Source organism: Nipponia nippon, unplaced genomic scaffold (genome assembly GCF_047370975.1).
Source record: "Nipponia nippon isolate SJK-2023a ecotype South Korea unplaced genomic scaffold, ASM4737097v1 scaffold_2, whole genome shotgun sequence".
Lineage (NCBI taxonomy): Eukaryota > Metazoa > Chordata > Aves > Pelecaniformes > Threskiornithidae > Nipponia > Nipponia nippon.
In genome coordinates, this window is record NW_028262336.1 from 128813397 (window position 1) to 128840014 (window position 26618).

The following is a 26618-nucleotide window of genomic DNA, read 5'->3' on the forward strand; positions in this document are numbered from 1 at the left end:
ACACGATAGGGTTAGACCGTGTGTTTACCTGCCATGGGCACTGCATACAGAAGAAATATGTGGTATTCAAGATTTTCTTTGCTTGGCCTTTCAGCAGCATGTTACTGCTCCAGCCCAGTGCAAGGGAAAACTTGAATACCGCATATTCTGGGCACTAAATTTGCCATGGGGCTTGGTTTTCTGCTCTTCTACTTAGTGGTCAAGGGTCTTGCTCCTCAACGCATCCTCCATGAATGTTCATGGAGATCCTGATCCATGATCTTCCTTTTCCTAGCATTTGCCTTGCTGCCATCTTGGACATATAAACCTTTTGAAAATCAGGTGACTAGGTCTTCTGTTAAAGCTCACCTCAGAATTGCTTTCATATATTAACTGAAACTCAGCCTGTGACTAACTAGTTTCTTAATTTTTCATGTGTATGATTAAGTTTTAGGATAGCTGGTGCCCAATCAGTGTATGAAGGATATTCAGATACAGTCATATAGTAGCTACTACAGTGAGGAGCAAATAATAATGCTCCAAGTCATCAATGCAGTGGCAAAACAATAGCTGCTATCTAAGTTTCACTGTCTTCCTCCTTTATCCCCTTTACTGCTGAATCTATTTCTACTCCGGTGCCAGGATGAGCAATTACACTGTCATGCAGACTAGAAATGAAATCAAAGAGCAACACTAATTTAGAGCTGCCTTAGAAACACAGAAAGAAGGGAAGTAATGATTCCCTGAAGGAAGCAGAAAAATACAGCTAGTCGAATAACATTGCTGCGACAGAAGAGCTATTTCATGTCAAACAGCTACATCCTGACCTTCCTTCAGAGAGACCCATCCTTCTACGTCTGTGATTTGGATGATAATTGAACAAATTCAGACAAAATCCTACCTGTCGTCCCCAGCACCACCCGTCTCCATCTTTTGCCTCAAGGGCAAACCTTGCGGTTCCTATGCAGCTGAACTGCAGTATCACTAAAGCATCCCCAGGTTGGAGAAGGGCCAGGATCTAGGGAACAGGAGCTGGTGATGAGCTCAAGCAGCTTCACACCAGAGCTTCCAGGAAAGTCAGGACAAGAGGATTTCCCCAGCAGTCCCTGCCCAGCACTACAAGGGTAAATGGTCTTCATGAAAACCCCCAGCAGCAGGAATGGAGCGATTTGGATCAGAGCTGTTGTCGGCAGTGCCGGTCAGGGAGATGCACTGTCCTTCATCTCCTTGGGTAGCAGCTCTCCAGTTCTGTAACCGTCTGGCCTGTCGTTGCTGAAAGGTGATGCTTTTGGATTCCCTCCTCACCCTGCTGCGGGATCTCTTGGGTGGTCTGATCATACTACGAGTTTGTGAAATGCAATTGCTTCGTTTGACTTAAAAAGCTTCATTTTCTCCAGCCTTAGCACATCTTGCTGCACCAGATTCCCCTCTTACCAGTCATATCATGGATTCACATATAGCTTTTGCAGTGTGGTCCACCAACCTCTCATTCATTTATGCCCATATTTACATGTAAGGAGCAGCTAAGAGCCGCTGTGCATGTGCTGAAGTGTTTTGCTGAACTGAAATAATGCATTTTTAATTCGTCTCTTGTTTGTCTCTTCACACACTTGCAACGAGGTGCTGAAAACATCTCTCTGCCAAGAATCCCCCTGGAGCCAAAGGCTCAGGAGACCACCACCCGAGCACAGCTTCAATGTGCTGTTTTGCATGGGGATGGGCAGAGGCAGGCAGACTTCAGCTGGAGACAGACCCAGCGTGCAGCGTCGCCGCAGGCAGCTGCCGGTTTCTCTGTATCCCATCAGATATTTGAATGAGTTCATTGCACTCGGCATGAATTGCACTGAAAAATCTTTGCACTTGAAGAAGAGCAGAATTTACAGCGGTGTGTTGTCTTTGCAAGTTCTTCCACTTTTCCTAATATGAAGGTTTCTTCTCAAGGGTTTTTTCCCCTGGGACCTTAATGGATGAGCCTAGTTAATTCATGTGTCCATACCTTGATGTAGCTGTGCGGTTGTGCACGTTGTCTTGCAAGAGAGTCTTAACAATGTGATGCTCTTTGGCCCAGCAAACTCTCACAGGAGCACTTTGGCTCTCCTCACGCTGTTCATGTTTCTGCAGCCCATCCAGATCTGCCTGTGGCAACACTTTTCCTAATCCTAATCTTGCTACAGCACCCTGTCAATAAAGATGCTTTTGTGTCAAAGCATCCACGCCATGAGCTGCTTTGTTTGTTTAACCTTGTGGCAAATTTTAGTCATCTGCCCATTTGGAGGAGAAGGGGGTTGAGACACTGCTGTTGCTCCAATGAACTGGAGAATAGACATACAGGCCATTAAACGGGATGTTAGCAGAGCTTCGACCTGGCCCTGACCCGTTTTCCAGGGGTGAACATGACATTTACAGATGGGTTGTTTCTGCAAGCCTGCTCAGAAATGTCAGGCTGTGATCACCCTGGGAGCTCTCCTAGCAGGCTGCATTGGCTGGTTTCATTGGTGACACCAACATTGAATTCACCGACTTTACAGGCTTGAGCATGTATGAAGACAGCACAGCAGCTTCTGTATGGAATGGCCAACAATGCGTCCTTCCTCAGCAGGACCCATCAGCTTATAATATCAAGGGAAATTCAGAGAGGTATAAACTGGCAAATCTCCATGGGGTTGTGGTGCACACCAGGAGGGTTCCTGAGGTCTCACTGCCATTGGGTTTAACCTCTCTTCAGATCTCCAGATGGACCTTTCCCTGGTTTCTGGCATTTCTGCAGTGGGATCTCCCGGTGTTATCTTCCCCAGAGTCCACGCTTTTCCCTTTGGTGGGTGTTTAGCCCCCAGGAGGTAGGGAGGACCTTGGGCTGCTGGGCTGTAGCAGATGGATATCCTTTATCTGCTGCAGGCTTACGAGTGGAGCAGTGCAAAGGTAGCAGTGGAAGAAAGGAGATGATCATGAGAGTGCTGGTGTTTATCCTGAGGTCCACAAAGTGGACTTTATGTGTCAAAGGTGCCCAGATGTGCAACCTAGTCTGAGTATGGGGATTTATCTCACCCTTTCCTATCGTACATGGACCTCCCCACACTGCTCAGTATCCCACGGGCTGGCTATTCCTCATGGATGGTCCTCAACTCTCCTATTTCTCTGTGCTGAGACATGAGCAGTAGCAGGGCTGTTACACTTGTGGTTGCTCTCCCACAGCTACGTTGCTCTCTCAGCTCCTTGGCCCTCTGCAGTGTTCACCTTCAGTCATGTATTTGTGACGTTTTAGACATGACAGCATGTGCAATAATTCTGCCTCCTTGAAAGGCCATGCTCCCTGGCCCTCAGGCAATGCAGTATCCATGATTTGTGGGCTGCTGACTCAAGCAACTTTTATAAATGGATCACAGCATGGTTCTGCTCTGCCAAATGACTTGACTTCATCCTTTTCAGTACGTTAATCATATCTTGCTCATAGCCTGCTTCGGCCAATGCTAAAGTTGCCTTGTTGAAGGCTCAGCACTTTCCTTCTCTTCTATGCCAGTACTGTACTTGATGGGCCCTAACCAGGGATGTCCACAGATACTGCTCCCTCCCCATCCTGCTCACACTTACTCCATTGTGCATTGTCCAAGTTTCAAATTCGTGCATTAATATATCACATTGTTTTAGTCTTGGTACACAATTCAATATTGGCTCATCCAAACTGACTTGCTCTGTGTGCGTATATATGTGCGCGTGTGCATGTCTTAGAGGTTAATTATTAATGTTTGGAAAAAAAAAATCTTGGGCACCAGGAGCTTCATTATACCATTCATAGTCTCAGCGCAGCTTTACAGTAAATTATTGTGTACAAGATAATAGCATGGGCACTAGAGGATAAAGCTGTCATTAAGCATCCACGTAGGGGCTGGAGACAGGGCACTTGATGCAGCAGGCAATGAGGGGGTAGTTCTTGCACTTGCGGTGGCAAATTTTGGATGTTGACAAGACCATTGCAATAGGAGTTGGTTGGAATTGACCTTTTAACCAAAGGGGGCTGGGGTGGGAGATGGGATGAAATGGTCAAAGCCAGTGTCTTGGGGGGCAGGGGACATATTGTGTTGTAGTAACGTCAAGCTGTCAGAAGCAGCAAGGAATCATCCAGGTCCAGGATTTTAGACTTTTTTCTCTGGGAGGCAAGAACACATTGCACCATTTACTATTGCACGAGGGACCTCAGCATGGGGCAGTGTTTCTTTATAGCTGAAAATGTGTTAGGAGTCATGTTTTGGCTCTTGCAGAACAGTAACCATTGATCAGGCTTATCTTTAAAATTAATTGTGTTTGCAGGAGGATACACAGCCTGTTTATATAGAGTCCAAATGGAATTTTTCTGTTCACATTAGAAAAGAGAACAGCTTTAGGATCAAAACATGTGCCTGCTCCTCATATGAGCAATCCTTTGTGGGCAGAATTTGCTCGCAGTCCAGCTAGTCCAATACCTTCTGGCTGATCACGGCCAGGACCAGACAACTGGAGGGAGACTGGAGGAGATTCCTACAGTGTTGAATAGCTCCTGCTTCAGCCCCTAGTTTGTAGAGGACAGCTAAATGCTGAAGAACAGTGTCAATAATTACCTTGAGGATGTGATGCTGAAATTTCCTTTGATACCTCTGAATATTCTCAATATCCATCTAAACAGCCATGACTTAATTAGATCTCATTAAATGCTGGACTTCAATGACCTCCTTTGGCATTGAGTTCCAGAGTTTGATCAGGCATTATCATTGATTTTGGGTTTCCCACTGTTTCGTTTCACTGAACATCTCTTTTCCTGCATTAAGAGGGAAAAGGGAGCTGGAGAATATTTGGGAGCAAATGATACTCTATTCCAGAAAGGCAAAATAATTTGAAAATCCCAGACAAATTCGCTGCTTAGTTTAGCCAAAATGTATTTTTTTTTCACTGCTGTTTTGTTTAGAGGAATATTAAGGAGAAAAGTGATGTTCTGAAATACTCCTTGTGAAGTAGTTCGATGTTTTGCTTCATAAGGGGATTCATAGTCCTTTTGTGTTGTCCTCAGTAGAATAAGAAAAAAATGGGATGGAAAAGAATTAAAGAAACTGGAAAAGACAGTTAAATTTTAATGTTAGAATGAATGAAACATTTCAGGACAAACATTTCATAAAGGAATTTTTTTTTTCCCAGTGAAAAATCTGAATATTTTTCGGTTTTAGTTGAGCCATAGTTTTTCAAATTAAGCTAGAAATATCCCTTCTGTGCAGGACTCCACCGTGAAGTTCCTGGTCTCCCTTTTCTGCGCCATTCAGTATTTCCTATGTGCACATAAGGACGAGGGAATTGGGCTGGCTCAGTGCCGGTAGAACGGCTGTCAGCAGAATATATTTAACATCCTGTGCTGATTCTGAACAAACATAACCTCTCTTAAAGTCCTTCAAAGTAGGTGGACGCTTTGAAGTGGTTAAACCTGACCCCGTCTCCCCCTCCTTCCCCCTCTTGGCTTTGCTCTGGCATCAATAGATGAAGGCAATCAATGCCTACATGAGTGCTGGTGCGCATCTCCAGAGATGGCTGCATGTCATAGCTTGGAGCTCACATCAACCCCATGTCCCCTGGCTGGGGTGGAGGAAGATGTGGAGGTCACCTTCACCTGCAACCATCTTTAGCAATCCTCAGCCAAGGAGAAAATGCAGTTAAAATAAAATAACCAAGGCGGATGAAGCCCCATGCACTGATATAGGTGGAGAGCAACTCTTGGCTTTAATGGATATAGATCAGGCCACCACCTCCCCAGGCTGCTGTCATCTTATAAGAAGATCTACTGCCTATTAATTTGCAAGATGTCTGCCCCATCCAATGCAGCCCTGTGTTCTCCTCAGGTGTGAAGATGGCTAAACTCCCTTTACCTTCACTGGGAATTTTTCTTGTTGGACTTGGTTTGCAAAAGGCCATCTGATGCCTCATATACTCCTTTTTGTTGAGTTTCATTTTGATTTCCATTTCAGGTCAGCACTGGGTTCCCGATTGATTCTAATTATTCTTTGTAAGGCTGGGACCAGAGCTAGGCAGAAAATTAGGAGACATAATTTGCTGCTATTTCAGTTCAACCCTTCTGTGTCATGCCAAGATAGCAATTCTTAAAGTCTTCCTCAGCAAAATTACGAGCAATGAAAATCCTTAGATAAAGAATTACAGAGCTGGACTAAGCTGTGCCTGGTGGGTATATCCATACTTGTGCTAGTCCATGCTCGTGACTCATCCTTGCAGCGTGAGAAAAGGCTTTTGCTCAGGTTTTAGGTGAGCTTTGAGGCTGAGCTCTTTTAGGGTGGGATCTAGCATGCTCCTGAAATACTTTCAGAGCTAATTTTGTGTGAAGCGGTCTGCGGTGGACCAGACACCACCATGACCTGTTGTTCTCAAAACAGGGAAAAACAACATTTTCAGGACTCATTTCAGATTGCAGCCAGAATTTGTAACTTTTGGGTACCTTCCCCACAAATTGGCCTTGGGATATTAAATAGTAATGAGGGAGGTCTCAGAACTGCAGGGGCTTTCCCCAAGCCAGGGTCAGTTTTAGTATTAGAGGAGCAACCGATATGATACCGTAGAGAACAGATATTTTTCCTAGTCTCAGAATGCCAAAAAAAAATTAACTCTTAAAGCTGCTGCTTTTCGTCTCGCTTCTTTGCTGTATATAAGGAGTGTATAAATTTATAAAGCAACATCTCTGAGTGACATAAATATCCTGGAGCATCAGGCCAGTTCTAGATAGCGCAGTGCGACTGCCCTAAGAGGTTGTAGCCATGCCGTGCGCTGTTTGGACAACATGAGCTCATGATGGCATAGGTAGGACCGTATCAGACAGACATTTGATGGAGAGTCACCAGACCTATAAAGGGAATTTAGGTCAACTTCTAACATCCCCCCATCCCTACAATCCATAAAGACGCAAACCCCAAGTAGGGCACTTGTCTTCTCGTTCGTACCTTTGCATTAGTAAATTCAATGTGCCTGGCACTAAAATGTGATGATACAGGCTGTGAAGTTGCTAGTACACTCCTGCCTACGTTTTTGGCCCAGGGTAACTAGTACTTTTCCAAGCAGTTGTTGGGCTGGATTCAGGAGCTGGCATATTCCAAGGGCAGTTCCCAACGGGCTGTTATCCCTCACTCATCTGTGGTGGAGATGGAGAAATCTAGGAATTAGTACGTTTGTGCTAATTAACCATGGTAAGTTGAGTTTCTGGGCACTGACGCAACCGGCGCAGAATAGCCTGTGTCTATTCTAGTAACACTTTTTTTTGCAGTTTGTGTTGCCTGATTATCAAAAATAGGCACTGAGATCAGCTTGCTGCACCAGACGTAGCTGTAGTAAATGGTCTGAGTTTCTCTCCTCCTTCCACTACCTCTGCAAGCTCTGAAGAGCAGATATGCAGAACTGGGCACACTGGGTGCTTGAGTGTGGTCACAGCAGGGAGTAATTGGTCCATCCCAGGTGTGGTAGAACTCCATATGAACGTGGCCCATGCTGTCTCCCATGCTTGAAGGGACTGGCTCTAGTGTCATAGCTGGTGATGTGAAATCATGCACAGTTGCCTGAAAAGGACTTAGAATAGAATCATAGAAGCATAGAATAGTTTGGGTTGGAAGGGACCTTTAAAGGTCACCTAGTCCAACCCCCCTGCCGTGAGCAGGGACATCTTCAACCAGATCAGGTTGCTCAGAGCCCCGTCCAACCTGACCTTGAATGTTTCCAGGGATGGGGCATCTACCACCTCTCTGGGCAACCTGTTAATTCTAGATGTGCACTGAATCTGTGTGACATACCTGGTATTTACAACTTCTTTGTCAACACTGTAAAATATTTCAAGATCAATAGCATTCTGTCCTCCACTTCCAGAGAATAATGTGGCTGAGCTATTTCAGAGGTGGTGGACATCAGCATGCATCCGCCTAAGAATGGATATTGGTCTATCCTTTGCCTGCAAAGCCATGCTCATCTTGGGAGGCACCGGGTGGTCAAGGGTCCTCTCACCAAGTCCAGCGGAGCTGAGTACTCACAGAATTGTTACATCTGCCTTAAGACCAGCAAAGCAAGGATGGAGAAGAGCAGAGGAATTCGTGCTCATGTTTAACAGTCAGATGAGATTGGTTGTTGCATTAACAGGCACCACAGCCTAGCTCTATTGCATGGTCTCTTGCTTTAGCATTTCAGCAACCAGCACACAGGAGTGCAGAAATGCGTTCACTGCCAACCCACAGGTAGCACAAGGCTTTTCTCTTCCTTTTCCCCACCTGGTGTGTCTGCCTTTTCTACAGAGATCACAGGCTTTTCAGGGAGCAGCCCGTCTTTTTCTGCATGTTTGCATAATGCAGCACATAATGAGGTTGCCAGGCACTATGGTAACAAATACGATCACGCTGCTTCAAAGCTCACCTCCATTTAAACCAGCATTTTATGAGCAGCAGAATGAATAAATCCTGGTTGTGTTCTGTCTTTAAAGTCCAGCCCCTATGTGCACGGTGCTACAGCCTCCATCCTTTGTCTCTGGTTTTGTAGATGCAAGCTATGCTTGGGTTTGCTGATTGACCTGGTGGTCCATGTGGGCTGGTTGGCCAGCTGGCCTTACAATAAGTAAGAAAATGAACTTTTTCTTTTTTTTAAGAACACCATTTGGATGTTCCTTCTGGGCCCACTCACCGATTTTGAGGAAAGGTGGTGTGATTTTCACCTCTGAGATTTCTACCTCTGCCACAAATACAATAGAACATAGCTAACGGGTTCAGAAGTTGCTAGGAAGGAATCTGAGTGACAGATAGACATGAGCAGAGAGAATTAGTGCATGATTTTATTTCCTTTAGAAAGTGGTTGAAAATATATAGTCTACTTTGGAACAAAAGAAGGGGACACAGATGAGCCCATTCATGTATTGCTCATTCAGTGCCACAGTTTCATGAAGAATGAAATGAAAGCATCCTTCAAACAGGCAGTTTCCCATGGCCTTTGGCAGTATTATCCAAGCCCAAGAACAGCTGAATAGTAAAAGAAGGGGAGGGACATGAAGAAATACAGGGGAAATAAAAAGTAGATGTAGGTAGAATCAACATTAAGAAAGGATGGAGAGTTAGAGATGGGATTTGGCTCATAGATTAAGATATCTACATTTAGGGGTGTGTGCGTGAGTGTCTTCACGTGTGCTAGATGTTTGTATTCCCATCAGTGGAGATCTAGTCAGTTAACAGAGGCCAAAGAGGCATACAGCTCATCCTAAAGCAGTCACCCATCCTTGGCATAGGGAAGGGGCTCTCCAGGCTCCACTGACTGTGTTGGCCAGTCTGCATTGACTACCACAAGGACACAGTCATCCTGCAGATGTGGTAAAACCTTAACACAGGTGTCTTAGGAGGAGAAACACACCCAGGAGACTGTTGCAACCAGCAGTTATCTTGGAAGAGACAGGTTTTTTCCATCTTTGCAGTGGGATTATGTGAATGGGAAATGTAGTACTGGGTGGGCAGGGAGCTGCACTGATCCTGCACATGAAGGGATCATTTATTACTGGTCCCTGAGGACGACAGATGAACTTCTGCAGCCTAGCCTCCCTGTCTAAGCGGGCTGTCTGATGACCGATGAAGTGTGCATGTCCATACTGAAGCTTTCCTGAGCCTCTGGACTCAGTTCAGCTGCTTATCTTTGTAAAAGTAAAAGCTGAATATCTCCATGACCATTTGTCAAATTTGCTTGAAGATGATTAAGATGTTCAAAGCTATTCTGGGAAGGGATTGACTGGCAGTACCCTCACACAGAGTTCATTTCCTTTATAAACCAGGCTGAAAACGAATAACACAACCCAAAGGTGGTTGAGTGGAACAGAGCAGGAGGGACAGGGTCTGCAACTTAGAGATCCCATTGCCTCCGAGGTCCTGAAGTTAAGACAAGGGCTTTGATTTCCAAGGAAAACTCACCCCTTTGCTTATATCGCCACCATTACGATAGCTCCTGGCTTGCGCTGGAGTCTTAAGGATGTAAACACTGCCTGGGACTATGTCTGAGCATGATCCATCTAAGGTAGCAACACACCTGGGGTTTCTTCATCCCCATTCTCAGATGAATGGCAGTTTTTAGAGAGAAAATGGAATGGTTTGCTTCAAAACTAGAAAGATGTTAGTGGTCTGTTGGGAAGAACTAAAAAATGCATGAGAAGGAGGCTGTGGATGGGAACAAGAATGTGTCCAGCAGATGCTAAAAATCTTTGAAATGTGTTTGGTTTTTTTTCTCCAAAAAGCCACAGCTCTGTCCAAAAGAAATGAAAGATGGTATTATTTTTTCCAGTAACTCAGAAATTCACCATCAGCTAATAAAGAGAAGCCATCGCTCACAATACCTGATAAACTGGGCATTTCCTACTCTGCTTGAGTTTACATCTGAGACAGCTTTATCTTAAAGTATTCCTGTATGGAATTAACAAAAGCTGTTGTGCATAATTTGGTGCAATATAGGCAAAATGATACAATTTACTACTTAGAGGCGTGGGTAAGGGGTGACTGTAGAAAATCTTGGCTCCTTACATTTCTGAATCACCCAGCTAGCTTGCCTGCAAGGAAGTTTGCCGAGTGTGTGTCCTGTGTTGAGTTGCAGAACATGAATTTTGATGTTCCTTTCTAAGAAAGAGTCAGGACCTGCTTGCAGGTAGCTTCAGTGCAGAGATGAAGGCTGTAGAGACAAAAAAAGCATCTATGTTTTCAAAAAAAGGATCACAGTCACACCTAAGGCCACGTTTTCAGAGGGCACTTGACCATTATCACACAAGTAGCAAAATGTCTGGTGTCCAGGATTACCTGATTTTAATAGACCAAATTTCATTTGAACGTCTCCTAATGTGTCAATGGCTTTTAGATGAGGTCATAAATGAGCTGTTGGGAGTCAGTTTCTTTGTAAACCTGACTGGATGGAGGCAATAGCCTTTCCAAGTAGACCTTGCTGAGCAATGAGGGATTTCATTCCCACATTACCACTACTCACCTGTTGGTTTAATTCCTGAACCCCTTTCTTTTTTGATCTTCAGAAACGAGTTCAGACCCTGGGTAGATGTCAAGCCTGTGAAAGCTATAAAAGCGAAGGCCCAGTACAAGCCGCCAGAGGAGAAAATGACCCATGAAACCAGTTACAGCGCTCAGTTCAAGGGGGAAACCAGTAAGCCTGCTCCAGCCGATAACAAATACCTGGAGCGCAGAAGGATACGCACTCTCTACAGCGAACCCTACAAAGAACCGCCAAAGGTGAGAAACGTGGCGGAAGGGACCCAGGGCCATCACTGCTCCTGGTGGGACATGTCCAACACAGTAAGGCTGGGCTGAACACTGCCTGCTGTCATTCCCCTTATGTGGCATCTTCATTTCTGACCAACGGGTGCATCTGGGGATCCACCTTGGAGATGGTGGTGGATGAAAAACTGAATATGACCCGGCAATGTGCGCTTGCAGCCCAGAAAGCCAGCCGTATCCTGGGCTGCATCAAAAGATGGTGATTCTCCCCCTCTACTCTGCTCTGGTGAGACCCCACCTGGAGCACTGCGTCCAGCTCTGGGGCCCCCAGGATGAGAAAGACATGAGGAGGTCCAGAGGAGGGTCGCGAAGATGATGAGAGGGCTGGAGCACCTCTGCTATGAGGAAAGGCTGAAAGAGTTGGAATTGCTTAGCCTAGAAAAGAGAAGGCTCTGGGGAGACCTTATAGCGGCCTTCCAGTACTTAAAGGGGTCCTACAAGAAAGATGGGGAGGGACTCTTTGTCAGGGAGTATAGTGATAGGACAAGGGGTAACAGTTTTAGACTGAAAGAGGGTAGATTTAGATTAGATACTAGGAAGAAACTCTTTACTGTGAGGGTGGTGAAACACTGGAACAGGTTGCCCAGAGAAGTTGTGGATGCCCCCTCCAGTCTTCAAGGCCAGGTTGGATGGGGCTTTGAGCAACCTGATCAGTGGAAGGTATCCCTGCCTGGCAGAGGGGATGGAATTAGATGGTCTTTAAGGTCCCTTGCAACCCAAACCATTCTATGATTCTATGGGCTCTAACTATAGGCACCGCAGATTACACTTTATCCCAAGAATAACATGGTAAGAGCCAGATCTTCATCTGCAATTAATTCAGAGCGCTCCACAGATTTTGACAGTAAGCACTTTTGGCTTTGATCGGATGGAGGACGTGTGTCGAGAAGGGCCTGGGCTGAAATGTCTTCCAGCCTTGTTTTCTAGGAGCAGCGGAGGATCTGTATATAAATGGAGTCAGTTTGTGCAGTTTTAGTCCTTCCCAGTCCTTCCTTTGTAAGTGCTTAGATTTGTGAGGTCTCAGAGGGGTGGCAGGGCCAGCATGGAGGAGCTGAAGGCTTCTGTTCCTCCTTAATTTTGAAGCCATCTTCCCCACTTTGGGGGCTGTAGAAACAAGTGGATGCAAGACACTGTTGTTGACTTTGCTCAGGTGCAACTCAGTGTCCTCAGCCCCAGCTACCCCAAACAATCTATTGTAGCAATCTGTTAGGGACAAGCAGACTGAGGAGCAGGAAAGGTGGGGATTTGTACCAGCCTCATTGTCCTGAGCATCATTTCTCTGCTCCGAATCCAGAGAGAGACAATCCCCTCTGGGCTTGCAAAACCCTTCTTGAAGTCAGAGGGCAGGGCATAGCTGAGTAAGTAATATTCACGGCGTTTCTGATCTAAATCCTGTTTTCCACCTGTCCTTGTGTCTCTCTTTCTCTTTCTCTCTCCATCTCTGTGTTGTCGTTTTGCATGTCGCCCTCCATGCAGGTGGAAAAGCCTAGCGTAAAGCCTTCCAAACCAAAAAAGACCACCACAAGCCATAAGCCCCTGAAAAAGGCCAAAGACAAGCAGATTGCATCTGGCCGGGCTGCCAAGAAAAAGAGCGCCGAGACCTCCAACACAGCAAAGCCAGAGGACAAGGAGAAAAGTAAAGAGATGAACAATAAACTGGCTGAGGCAAAAGAGTAAATGTCACTGCACTTTCCTTCCTTTCTCGTTTTTTTCCTTTTCTTTCTTTCTTTCTTTCCTTTTTTTTTCTTTGATTAAATAAAGGCCACAAAATTAATTAGAGGCTTCTAATCTGCTTTTTGTTCTGATTGTATTAGAAGCTTTTCTGTTTTATTTCCAAGGAGGATTAGGGAATCCTTGTTTCTGAGGTCAGGTTGTTCTGCTTTGCCTGCACAACACGGCTCTGCACAGAGTGAGGGACGTGGGAATGCACAAGTGGGGTCATAGGAAATGAAGGCGATGGATCAACCGTGATTGCGTCCAACAGCCTGTACCTTTCCTCGGGCTTGGTCCTTCAACGCTTCGACGGCGTGGAAGTGCCTGTCGAGCCATGGAGGGGCAGTGCTCTCATCCCATGAGGCCCTTTTGGGGTTGGCCGTTGTTTGGTCATCTCCCACTGGTGTCAGCAGGTGAAAGGTTTTGGAGGTAGAGAGGATCAGAGGTTCATTCGTGGTGCCATGGATCTACAATAAATCCGCTAGAATCAGTGGTGTGGCCGAGAGCAATTTCCCCTGGTAACACCGGTGGGACACTTGCTCCAAGAAGCAACAGGGAAGGAGATCCTGTGCAAATAAAGGGCCAAATCTTCCCCCAGGGTAGCTGGGGGATAGTTCTAGCTGCAACAAGGCAGCTTCACTCATCAACACCACTCAAAAGACTTGATTAAAAAAAAAAGGAGTGAGGGAAGGCGCAGAGAGCAGTGAAGACTTCCCAAGCACATGGCAGGTCAGACTAGGTTATCAGCAGACTGTTCTTCCCTATTGTTTTCCCTAGGTTATGGATCTTTTTAGTTATTCCTGGTTTGTTTTGAGTCTTGGTCTGCTTTCTTCACTTCTGGGGTGCCAGTAGACAGAGCTAGATTTCAGAAAGAGGTTTAGTTTGCAGACGTGGCCTTCCAAGGGGTAGAAAGAAACAAGTCACTAAGGTTGGCTAGATCTGTCAGCCCCCGTTGTTTTGACTCTACCAGCTGTTGGAGTTCCTTTTGGCTTGTAAGCATCCTAAGAGGGTCGTAAACCAGTTGCTGGGATCCCCAGACTCCCTCCAGGCAAGATCTCAGGGTTTCAGTACTATTTGCTGTGCTCTTACTCTAGGAAATCCCCATGCCCAGCAAGACCAGTTTGGAAGCTGTACACGCAGCGGGACCATTTGTCAGTGAGTATGAACTGGCCCAACAGACTGGCATTGCATACCCCAAAATTTGAGTCGTTGAGTCAATGTGAGCCAGGAGAGATATGGTCCCAATCCAAATTTACATGCCTAACTCCTGGATTGGGTTCTAAATACGTAAAGATTAATCTTGATCCCACCAAACTGAGCTGTTAAACTCCCGTAGCAGAGTGGCTGCAGGTCAAGATGCAGGGTTCATCTTTATTTTTGCAGCTCAATATTTCTATCCTAACACACAGTCCAGCTTGAAACTTTCAGAGAACAGACAATTGGGAAGAACAAAGAGAGAGATGGGAAGTAGGGTAGGGAGGTGGTGTAAGAGCAGAGTATCAGAACTGTGTTGCTGTAGAGGTGTTTGAACGAGGAGACTCCTGCTGCTAGGATATTTTAGAGATGTGAAACTATCTAACAGAAAAAGGGATGGGCCAGGAGGGTGAGGAGTCCCGGTTTTGGGGTCTCATCCCATTAGAATTGGGTCTTTTGGAAACATAAATGAGTGGTGGGCTACAAGGCTGAGAGAAAGTTTCCAAAGAGGAGGAAAGCTCTGTGGTATACAGATAGTGACATTTGCTGGCCTTAGTAATGAATAAATGCCAAGTTCAGTGTATTGTGTGATGTGTCCTGTTTGCCTTGCGCTAACAGCCTAAAGCTTTGAGTATAAGTAAAAGTGTAGTGTTCTGAATTCAGTGGTGTATTTCCAAGCTTAGCTGTGTTAGAACTGTGTGCTATGAGCTAGTCAGGTTGTGTATGTGGAAAATATATATTCATATATAGAAATATATATATTTAAACCTCCGATGTTTAGGAGGAAACCAGGGAAATCCTCCAGGAAGTAAAACTGTGGAAATCTTTGCGAATGTAGTGCATTTTTTGATGTGCATGCTCCATGGAGACGCTGACTTGTCCATATTGACCATTGCTTTTCTGAGTGCTCAGAAGCCCCTGCAGCACCGCTCGAGTACAAAGCTCAGCTCTGTCTCCAGAGCAGCTCGGTGAAAGGCTTGCGTTGAGCTGGTGGAGAGGAGTGCCATTCACAGCTCTTCCCACCCCGTCGCACAAGGGACAACTGGCCAGAGAAGCCTGAGCTTCCAAGACTTTGTGTGATTCCTTGGCATTTAGATGCTTCATCCATCTTCACACTCCTCAGTAACGTCCTTTCCTATCGCAGGATATAGCAACAGCCGTGAAGATGACGTGTCACAGCAGGCAGAACATGTCAGAAAGGCACGTAGACAGTTACCAACAGCCCAACACACCAATCTCACTGTACCTAAGGAAAGACCATGCCAAACGATTCTCCCGAATATTTTTTGGCCCTAAGTTTCACATTCAAAGAGACAGCATGCTTGCCACCATTTCACCTTGAATTCAATGGGAATTTAGCCCTTGACTTCAAGGGTAACCAAATTTTGCCCAAAGAACATCATTAAGGTGCTCAGACCACCTAATCCAAGCACTACCATGACTCTGGATCAACCATTCATCATCTAGGGCTTCAGGGTTGCTTCTTCTCAATGAAGAGCATCCATTATAGTGTTTAAATGAAACATGCACAGTGAGTGGTCAGAATATGGCCTTGTGTTTTCTTAATACATGAAGTTTTTGGTGGCATCTAACTACAAAGATAAGTATGAAGTGATCTGAATTCCCTCTCTAGTGAAGGAACTTTCCAAGGGCCATTGAGCTACCTATTTTGGACACCTCTCTTTGGGTGGGATGAATGATCCTTGGAAGGTTTCAGTCTTTGCAGAAAGAGCCTGGGAGACTGGTAGGGCCTGGGGACCTCCCTTTCAGACAGCAACAAAATAGGAATATAAATCCTGGCCTTTGCTCCATGTGCACCAGGTCCTCAACATACATCCAAGCACACAGTTAAGTGGTGCATTGAATGCCAGGAACTGCAGCAGAGTCAGGCCTCAGAGTGAAATCCTGCATTGCTCTACTTTCCACAGACTTTATGCCTATCCAACCCACTCAGGTTTATCAGAAAGGAGACCAAATCTCTGCTGTTTCAAGTTCACTTTGGACTCTGAGCTTGTCGATCCCACTGGGAAAGAGTGCTCTGCTGTTCTTTGTTTCCAGCTACCGCAATGCTGATTCTGTTTCACTGCTAATTTGTAATGTTTTGCTTTCCTTGTGAAAAAACAAAAAAAAAAGAGAAATGTTTTGCTTTTCACCCTGTGAAAGTTCCTATGCTGTCTATTGCTTGCTTTCTCATTTTCACTGTATTGTACTGTTACTCCTTTCTGCAAAATGGTGCTAATTGCTGACTGAGCTCCTGTTTTCTGACTGCTTTGCACACCGATCACCTGCTTCTTCATTTGCAACGCGTCCGGTGTAAAAACATGGCTCCCATGAATTCCACAAACTCTTGCCTCTTGGAGGCAGATAGGAAGTGTCTAATTAATATTTTGTGGCCTGGGTTTGGTTGCATATCACAAAATTGTCTCTTGTAATGTGTTAAGCACACCTTCTCGTGGTGCTTTTTCATTCTTGCTGTTCTAATGAGAATGACACACACACACAAACACACACACACACAAATTAATGTATAGCCAATTGATTGTGACGTGCTTGTGATCTTTGCTTGCTCAAAGGGTTTTTTTTTTCCAATGATAAATAAATGCTAAAGACGAATACCACCTCCTTGATCTTGTTTTCTCGATAAGAAGCACAGTTAAGTGAAAGAAACACCCTTCCAACTGTAATCAGATTTGTGTTGCTTAGAGCCGCCACTTCCATGCCTGCCATAGGGTCAACTGAGCTGTCACAGTCTGACTCCCTTTAGATGGCTGCTAACCTCAGACTAGCCTGACGTGAGAGCTAAGCGTTTGCAAATGTGAAGATGGACAGTGAAGTCATGTGGATGGAGCAGGTAGTTTGCTTTTTCTTTTCTGTACGTATGGCGTGTCAAGCAGAGGGTTGGTGCGGTGCGTGCCCTGCATGCTGCACCTTGCTCCTGTCCACGTTGCACTGGATCAGGCAGCAGAAACCAAGCCCCATCGAGAGCTGGAGGGAGGGGAGGTGCTGTGGATGAGGTCGCTTAATTACACACCCTTTTCCAGCTGCCTACAGCTTTTGCTTTGGCCCAAAACCACCTAAAAGGCCCATGAGAGGGGTCAAGGGGCTATAAATCCTCATTGAAAGGAGATGGCAAATTCTTGGGTTGAGCACTTTCAGCATGCTGCAAGCCTAGCCACCGTTGAACAGGCATTTGGCAGTGTCTGTGGGAGTGCAAAGCACTGATTTTATGTTACTGAAAGTGTTATGTGGAGAAAATGATGGTTGAGAAGAAAGTAGGGCTGAGGGCACAATTTTATTTTAAATGGTGAACCCTAATCTTAGTTTCATCTCTTTATTCTTTTAATTAGCCCATAAGATCCTACCTGCAATTTTTATTTTTAATCATGTTTTCTCTTTTAATGGATATTCCAGTAACATCCCCACCAACCTGGGGAAAATTGTCTGCATTGGGGTTGTATTTTAAAATGTCTCCTCCAACATAGTTCTGCTGACTTCCATGGAGCACCGACCCTTTTCTGCCTTACCGTTTCTGAGCACTATTTCTCATCCCTGCCTGGTTTACAAATCACTTTCTGAATTTATTCCATCTGTGATTACATGCTAATAACAGTGCTGCTTTCTGACGTCCTGCCGTATCACCCTGCCTTCCCTCTCCCTTCCCCACCAGCTTCATCCATTCATCGATCATGCGTAACTATGATCTTCAAAGCTTTTCAGCTGAGCTGTAGGTCCAGGGATTTATCATTTCACCCCTCCACAGCTGGTATTGGAGAAAATGTTCATTGTTAAAAGACTGGTCATTGATGGGGCTTATCTGTGACAATCCATGTTGGCCAACAAAATGTTTCTCCCATGACGCAAAGGTATGGGGTCTGTTCCATACTGAAGCATGGATGGGTGATCCATCTGGTCCCACCCAGCTGCCCACACTCCGTGCTGGAAAGCATACCCTTGCTGTCCTATTGCCCTCTGAACTTGCTCAGCATCCAAAGCCTAAACATTTGAAGGGGCGGGATGCGTTTCCAAGAGACAATAGGACCTACCGGGCTGATGACAGGCATGGGGACCTGGGCTCCCTGGTCTTTAACCATCACTGTCTCAACCCACTGCTACTGACTCACTCCTCAGTCTTTGCCAAGTCATTAGTGACTGGCACTGCCCACCTTTTTCCAAGGGTGGTTGTGAGAACAATGTCTGTGCAGAGCACTAGAGGTGGGTTACTAAAAATGAAATGCTTTGTTTTATAAGAGCATTTAGCGTGGAGGCGCTGGCTGGAGTAAAAATAGTCCTAATTGTCAGTGTTGGTGTCTGGTGAGGGGACAAAGAGGGGAGAGAAAATATTTGGCATGTTGAATTTAAAGAGTCAAGGCTGCTTCTCACACTCTTAATAACAGAGCATCTGAGTGCGGCTTTGCAGAGGTGTTGCTTCGACTGCACAGGGTGTGAGCAGTCCCATGAAGGGTGGCCGGCATGTTTCCGATTTTAATCAGTTGCTTTCAAATACATCGTGTGCTGAGGGCTTCAGCACACACCCCCAAAGACTTGTGCATGGGTGGATGAAGAGGTTCCTGCCTGATGCTCTTCATCCCTCCATCCCATTCCCTGCATCAGATGGGAGCTTGAGTGCCTTGGGCACAGGACTGAGTTTCGCTGATTTTACCACTTCCAAATCTCTGAGCTTCCTTTGAAAACCTCAGTTATCATTATTACATCCCTGACTGGTAAAGCAAGGTCAAAGGATGAGTACAGATATTTCATCAGTTGACATGTCAGCCCTTATATGAATGCAGCCTTTTGTGTCGCAATATCCATTGGATTTAGGGTTTATTTAGAGATGTACCAGTGCAGGAGAGAAAGGGCCTTTTTAAGAAGATGTATCTGTCATGGCTGGTACCTCCCAACATCCAAGGAATAACCACCATCCCCAACAGCAACAGCAACATCAAATAAAGAAGAGGAGCAGTATAGAAAGAAGAAATTCCCTAGTATGAACATGATGACCTGGCCATGTTCAGCACTAAGAACAGTATCTTTTGCACAGTTGGAAAATATTGTGATGTTCAGACATGGGCTTCAGCTCTCCCTGTTTCCAGCAGTGTCATGGTAAGTTTGATCCAGTTGGGGATTTGACAGCCCACTTCCATTTGCCCTTATTCACGTGAGCTTTCTGGGTTGGGAGCAATTCCACTAATGCCAGTGGGTCTACTCACAAGCTCAGAGGTCTGCAATGAGGGGTAATGCAGCTCTGAGTACTTCAGGACTGGTGGTTTATTGTGAACTATGGAGATTGCTTGTAAATGGTCTTAATTTCTGTTGCAGGGTGCCTTGGAAACAGCTCCCTAATCATGACTGTCATCTGGAGGAGATGGGAGCCCAAGGATAAAAGAAAAGCCTGCTAATGGATTGAAGGCATCTTTATGCTTTCTAAAACGCCAGCTTTCCCTGCAGGGAGTCTGCTCCACGGAAACCAACGGCAAGGACCAGCCGCCAGAAAAATGATGGATGAGGAGCAGTGACAGATCCTAGCGATATGTGAGAGCACTGAGAAATAATAACTGTTCCTTCAATGTCAGCAGTTCAGCGGTATGAGAGATGGAAAAGGGGAAACATTTCTGAAACCCCCTTGTTGTCATCTGCCCACCTCCCACCCCACCCTAGCCTGAGATATGCAGCAACCTCAAGCCCCTGAGCAAAGCTAGGTCTTCCCGTATCTCCTTGGGGAGCCAGAGACCTGCGTGCCCTGCCTGGCTCTGAGAGAGGTCTGGAGAGCTGGGTGACAGCAGAGGGTGAGGAGGACCCTCCACGATGCGTGGTGGAGGGGAGCTCACCACACAACAGCTGTGGCAGGCGGGTCTGTCCTCATCAGTTAAACAGCACCCAGGAGCACTTGATGGTGCCAGTACCCGATGGTCAAGATAGGGAAATCCTGAGAGTAGTCCTTGATCGTTGGACTGACCTACTCCTTGGCCTGGTTCAGGATTTGGTACCCAACTGAGGACCAGTTCAGTTGTGGCCACTTTGTTTGGAACAAAGAGATTTATCAGCAAGGACACGAGCCAACAAGGCACCTTTAATTTAATGAAACAGAGAGTGCTTTGGAGTCACAGGGCGGTGGATGTCCTTGCCCCCGTTGCCCCTGCTCCCTCCCCTCTCCCCAAGTCCAATCGCTGATCAGACTTCTCTGTCCCTGTTGGCTCCTTCCCATACAGTCTTCAATGCCCTCACCACCCCACCAGACCCCATCTACCCGCCACACCGCTATTCCTTCTTGCCTTCAAAGTCATTTTCCCTCCATCTTCTCTGCCAGCTTTTCAATGTCTGTCCCACAGCTGCTTCTCCAACCCTTTGCTTTCTCCCACCTCTCCCCCTCCAGCACCTTTCCCCTCCAGGTCATCCTAAATACTCAGCTCTACCGGGGACCTTCTCCTTCCTGTCCTCCCCAAGTTACTGTCTCGTGTCCGGTCTTGTCTCTCTTGGACTGTAAGCCTTTTTCTTTGCCTGTACTGTGCGATAACACTCACTGCTTAGAATAAACAATACCTCACCTACCGACTGCCCTTTCTCTCTCTCGTTTCTTGTTGTGGCTTCAGTAGATGTGTCTGCAAGTGCACTGTGTGTCTGTCCTCGTGGCCAGTTCAGCAGTCAGTCTTGCTGCCGCAGCTCTATCCGTAGTTTTTTGGGATGGCTCTGCTTGTGTTTTTGTTCCCCAGTACCTTTCTTTCTTTTTTACAGCCACAGAGACAAGCTTTGTTGTCTATGTTGGAGCCTAGCGTATTCAGAGCTACATGACCTTCTGTCCTTTGCAATTCTGGTGCATCTGATAAAGAGATTGGCCTTTCTCCAGCTTCGTGCAGAGATGTCCTGGGCTGGCAGGTGGCTCAACAAATGCAGCAACTGAGGAGAATGAAGGAGAAATCTCATAGCCCAGAGCAGAAGCAGTCGATGTTAAAGGAACTGCATTTCCCAGTGCAATACAGAAAACAGTGGGCAGAAGTGTGTCAGTGGAAATCCAAGCAGATGCACCTCTCAGGGGAAGAAGCAGAAGCTGGCATAGCAGCAGGATATGTTTCAGAGATGGATGCCCAGGAGGCTTCTTGTGGTTCAGAAGGTGCCCTGAACATCTCTTTCTTCCATCCCAGGCTAGGACTAGACCTGCCCGTGGTCCCTTCAACCTGTGAGTACAGCAGGGACCCAAGTGTGACTAAGTCCCAAGTGGCTCCTTTCTCCCTCCTTGTCCTAATTTATTGCCTGAACATACTAGTTTGGTTTGTGCTGGCTGGAGCTATGAAGATGATGCTTCTTCCCAGCTGCTGCACACACACATAGAAAGAATCAGGAGCAGCTCAGTTCCTCTACCCTTACTGTGACTCTCACTGCCAGCGGTGTGACACCACCCTGCCAGAAAGCAAAGGAGACTCCTTATCATGCTGAGTGAGCAGCCGAGCTCACAGCATGGCCACCAGTCTGGTTTCATGGGCCATCTGCAGAAGTTAGGTCTGAAGACCTAACTAGAGGCCAAACTGAAGCTCGTTGGTGGACGTGGATGGGAAAAGGATCAAGCAGTGCTCGGTCCCCTGGGCTTCCTTCAATGGTGCTCTGCAAAAGCAGACAGAAGAGATGAAATGTGTGGGGAGGTCCAATCCTTCTCAGTGAGGAGCCTGGAGATTTCATCTAGGACAAGCGAGACTTGCAGCTGGGTTGTGCTTGACATCTCCAGTCTCTAGGGATTTCAGTGTAGATACTGGAAAGAGGCAGCTGGAAAGAGGATCCCTTGGTGTAGGTAATGCCCTGTATCCTTTCCCGTGTGTCACCATGGCCCACCTGCTGTGCTTTCACAGTGCTGACACCTCCTCCGCCAAACTCTAGACTCCAAGACTGAAAAAGGTCTAGAACAACCTAAAACAGCAGCCAAAAATCTCAGCTGCACAGTTTTAGGGACTGAATGGTATTTAGGACAATATTCCTGCATGCTGCTGGGGTCCTTAGCTGACCTTGGGGCTACACTGAAGTCTTCTAACATCTAAATTTCTGCTAGCAGAACTTTGTAAGTGCTTGTATAACTGCTGCTTTGCAGGTGGATGTTTGTTTAACCTCTGAAGTGCTGAGCTCCTTGCTGCTCACCTCACACCTACATCAGGTCAGATTTCACAACCAGGCACTTTCTTCTCCTTCAGCCCTTGCTGGCCCCAAACTGGTGCACATTTCCAGGGCACACCCAACCTATGCAAGCGATAGCAACCCCTCTGCTTGCTTAGATACAGACCAGGCTGAAATTCTTCATTTCCCTGCTGTAACTTACAACTTTAGCCCCACTATTTGATGCTGTTGCCTTTTCCAAGGAACGTAACTGAGACCAGATATTGAGTACAACATTAAGGCCATTTTCCAGGACAAAGACGACTTGTATTTTTGTCACTGTTATTACAGACAGCAAACTTCGATGCACAAAGGGCCATAAAGCCTTCAGCAGAGAGAAGTCATGTCCTGTAACCTAATTGTTAATTGCATTTGCCCAGGAATCGATGAGTTTGTATCTTCTGAGGAACATGAACCTGCCACTGACCTCCCAGGAGAGGGCCCTAACCAAAAGATAGTTCCTCTGCAGAGGAGAGCCACCTCCTCACCTGAATTCTCTGGGAAAGAAAGGCCGTATTTCATGGTTCTTTGCAAAAAACAGCCCTTCAGTGCCAGACTTCACAGCTATATGTGCCTGGGGTCATGTTGCTGTTCCTGAGCCACCAGGAGAGGATTCCTGGTGCTTCTAGTTGCTCTTGAAGTCAGCTTTTAATTTTCCATGTGTCTGCAGTTGGCTCTGTCTAAACAGACTCATAACAGCTCCCACATAGTTAAACTGCTTTCAATGAAGATAATTTTGCAGAGGAGGATAAACATCATCAGCTCTGTTTTGATACGAGGCCACCAAAAGACCAAGACCTGAATCCACAGAGGAACAGGGGTGAGCCGCGAGCAGGTCCTCCACATTTGTGAAGAATGGGATAACATTGCCAGAGCCCATCACCATCAGAGGCAAGTTTAGACCCCAAGTCACAAGAGCCCAGCTCCCTGCTGTTACACCAGGACCAGTGAAGAGAAGACTGTGCTATGTGTGCTTGTGGTGGTCATCCTTTTGTTCCCAGACACGAGATGCTGCCTCTGGGAAATGAATCCCTGCTGAATTTCGTACTCTTTCTGCATCTCTCGCTCTCAGCCATGACCCGAGTAATGATCTGTCACCTCCAATCCGTCTCTTCTCCATTTCTCACCTTGTCACATCACATAATTAACCTCTCCTACACACATGGGTTTTACCAGGCAACGGTTTGCCACTGGCAGCCCTCATGAGGGCAAAGATCTCCAAACTCTTTCCTCTCTTGGCTAAGACAAAGATAATTTGTAAATGTTGCTGTTTCTGTGTTAGATCTCGTTACTTTTCAGGATCAGGCTTTCCTTTCAACCCTCCGATTTGCAGCCTCCCAGCTCACTCTTTCCAAGGCTGGTACCCAGGGCTGGACCCCGCTGTGCAGCCCTGCAGAGAGCAGCCAGGACTGTTCTTCTCCTGGTCAGAGACTGTGCAATGCTGGATGCCAGTTCCTGGGGAAAATAATGTAATTACTTCCCCTTCACACTCCTTCCAGTTAAAAACAGTTTCGGAATGAGCTTTACTGGGAAAGACAATCACAGAGTTATCTGTATTTGACGCAAACAAAGAGGAAGCCAGGGGATGGGGATGGGGCACAGCCCCTTTCTCCTCCAGGAGGCTGGGTCTTAGCCAGCCTGCAATACATGGCTGAAGGATGCACACACTCATGAGAAAAGAGCCAACAGATTAAAATGAAGAAGTAGCCACCATACACCAGCTTTCATGGCTGCCTCAACAGAGAGGTACCACACCAAGGCTGCTGAGAAGGATTAATTCCCCTGGTGACTCTAGCAGAGGCCAAGGGAAATGTTGAAGGAGGGTGATTTCAAACAGTTTATGTTCCTCCAGGGAGAGATTATTTTGGCTTTCAAACTCTACTCTGAAATGCAGGGCAACAGCAAGAGCAGGGTTGGACACCAAGCCCAGGGAAGAGGTGGGATTAATCCGACGTTGACCCACCTACAACCTGGAGCATCACATGCACACTGGCACAGAAGACCTGAGCTCAGGCTCCATACTTACTGCATCCTCCCTTACTAGGCCAGATGTGAAGATGTGCTCAGAGGGGGTGGCTTGGCATCTGGAGTAGCTGCTGGCAGCCTTAGGCACGTTCTCCACTGGCAAGGACGTGCAGGCATCTCCAGCCTTCTCCAGAGACCAGGCAACAGGTCCTGTCCTAGCAGATGTCTGTGCATCAGCAGTATGGACCTGGTCTGACCTGACGGTGGAGCATCTTTCCAAAGAGGAGCTGCCCTGCATTTTACCCTAATCCCTTGACTTAGAGTGCTGGGCTCATGTCATTCCCATAGCAACTGGTAGGTTGGAAGGACTCAGGTTTTTCCTACATTGGGGACACAGGGGAAAGGCCGTGCCAACCTCTGCTAACAGCTTATGGCAGCAAATGTCTCTTCACTGTAAGCATGAAGAGCAGGACGAGGGTGAGTATTTGAGCAAGAGCTGTCCTGCCAGGGCATGGCATGCCCTGCCCCATGAGCCTCTCACACAGGAATGGTTAGTCTCACATGTTGGGGTTGGGCTGGTTTCATGGGCCAAGGAGATGGTAGCTAGCACCTCTTCTCCTGGCCCTGGTGTCAGACCCTCCTTTCATCCTTTAACCTGCAGGCTGGAACCATTCCCTACACAAAGGCAACATCAGGCTGGGGGATGAAGGGGATCTCCACAGTCCCTTAATGCAACCGCTGTGCAAAGCTGCCCATTTTAGAGCTGAGTAGGTTTCTCCTGCTTCTCCATCTGCTTTCTGCAGCCTCACAGATCCCTCTCCATTCATCATACATCTCTCCTCATCCCTGGAGATCCTCCTTCTCTTTCTGTCTCCTAATGAAGATTGATTCCCTCGTTCCCTACAGGTCCTTCCTTCCCCATCTCTCCCTCTGCATTTCAACAAGACCTGACCTTCCCTCTAACACCTGTCCAGAGTTTCTTCTGGAAGCATCTACCCTAACTCCTGGGCTTTGTTCTCTTATGCTCCAATCCAAAACTACCCCAAATCCTCTCTATAGGAGCTATAGTTTGCCCATAACATGTGAAGTATAATCAAAACTTGGTGCTTAGGCTGATGCACCTCTGCTGTTTTACCCCGGGGACAGAGCTGGCCCCAGAGCTCATCCCAACAGGGATCCAATGCCTTGGTGCCACCGTCAGCTCCTGGTGTCTCCTGGAGGCATTGAGGAGCGGGGTGCTCTCAAATGGGGTTAGTATGTGTTAGCTGGGCTTGCTTTCCTGTCGGTTGTTTTAACAGGCACCGGGTGCTTCCTGAGCAGCACAAGAGCTTGGCTCCTCTGCGTTAATAGGGCTTTCACCATCCGCCTTGAGGGAAACAAACTGCTTCTTTGTGAGACAATTTTACAGCGAGGTGCTCGTTCGATGCAGGTTATAATCAATTGGCAAGCATTTTTCATAGCTGATGGGTGGGCCTGATCCTGGTCCCAGTTGGAGTCAAGAGCTCCAGTCTTCCCAATTTTGTGCCTATCCATGGATTTTGGACCAGGACCAGGCTCACCAACCAGCCTGAGGACATACGAAACATGTGCGGGCTGCTTGGGGAACGCTCTGCAGAGCCACTTGTCACGGGGCAAATTCCAGTTCAGGGGTGGAATTTTGTTGTCATGCTCTAGCCGATTGCTCTGACAGCTTTGCAATGATGCTCTTTCTCTGCTTCCAGGACCCCTGAAAAAAACACTGGTGCTACAGAGCAAGAACCAAGTACCTTAGTGCAGGACCAACGCACGTGAAGTCGAGCACTTTCTTCTGAGCGGCGGTTGGAGCAAACGTATAGTCTGCATGAAATGTGTATCGTCTGGCTGGCATACAATAAAGCTGGTGATCAGAGTTGAATGACAATTTCTCTTTTCTCTCAAGCACTGAGAAGTTACTGTCACCAGGATCTGTGTAATGCAGTTAGCATGTCTGTGCCTTGATTTATATTCAGTAAAGTCAGAGAAAGAAAACGGGTCCAATTCTCCCTTTATTCATAGCTGTGAAACAGCACTGGTTTAAATGATCTTTCTAGTTTACATGGACAGCAGAGAGATCAGATTCACTTCCATAACTCATGGAATTTTCATACTGGATTTCAGAGATTATCCTGGAAGCCTAGTTGATAGGATCAGCAACTCTTTTCAAAAATCCTTGGAAGGTTTAATGACTATCAATTCTTAACTGCTGTCAGGAACTCACATTTGGACATCACCAGGTTAAGCATGCCTTGTGCAAGATCTGGCAGATCCACTTGTCATTGTCTTATAGCCAAGAACATCTCAGACCTTTTTCTG

At 46.6% G+C, this 26618-nt stretch overlaps 1 protein-coding gene across 2 annotated transcripts in view; it reads left to right on the top strand.

Annotated features, from left to right (window-relative positions):
• MAP6 (microtubule associated protein 6) overlaps positions 1-26078 on the top strand; it is a 45444-nt gene extending 19366 nt beyond the window's left edge. Inside the window, exons 2-4 of one of the 2 annotated variants that reach the window (XM_087759137.1) lie at positions 11021-11234; positions 12756-12952; positions 26009-26078. In XM_087759137.1, coding sequence (XP_087615263.1) covers positions 11021-11234; positions 12756-12952; positions 26009-26078 — 481 coding nt within the window. Of the gene's footprint in view, positions 1-11020; positions 11235-12755; positions 16918-26008 lie in introns of those variants that run through there. The other variant, XM_087759135.1, reaches the window with a different exon arrangement.
• The last annotated feature ends 540 nt before the right edge of the window (positions 26079-26618 follow it).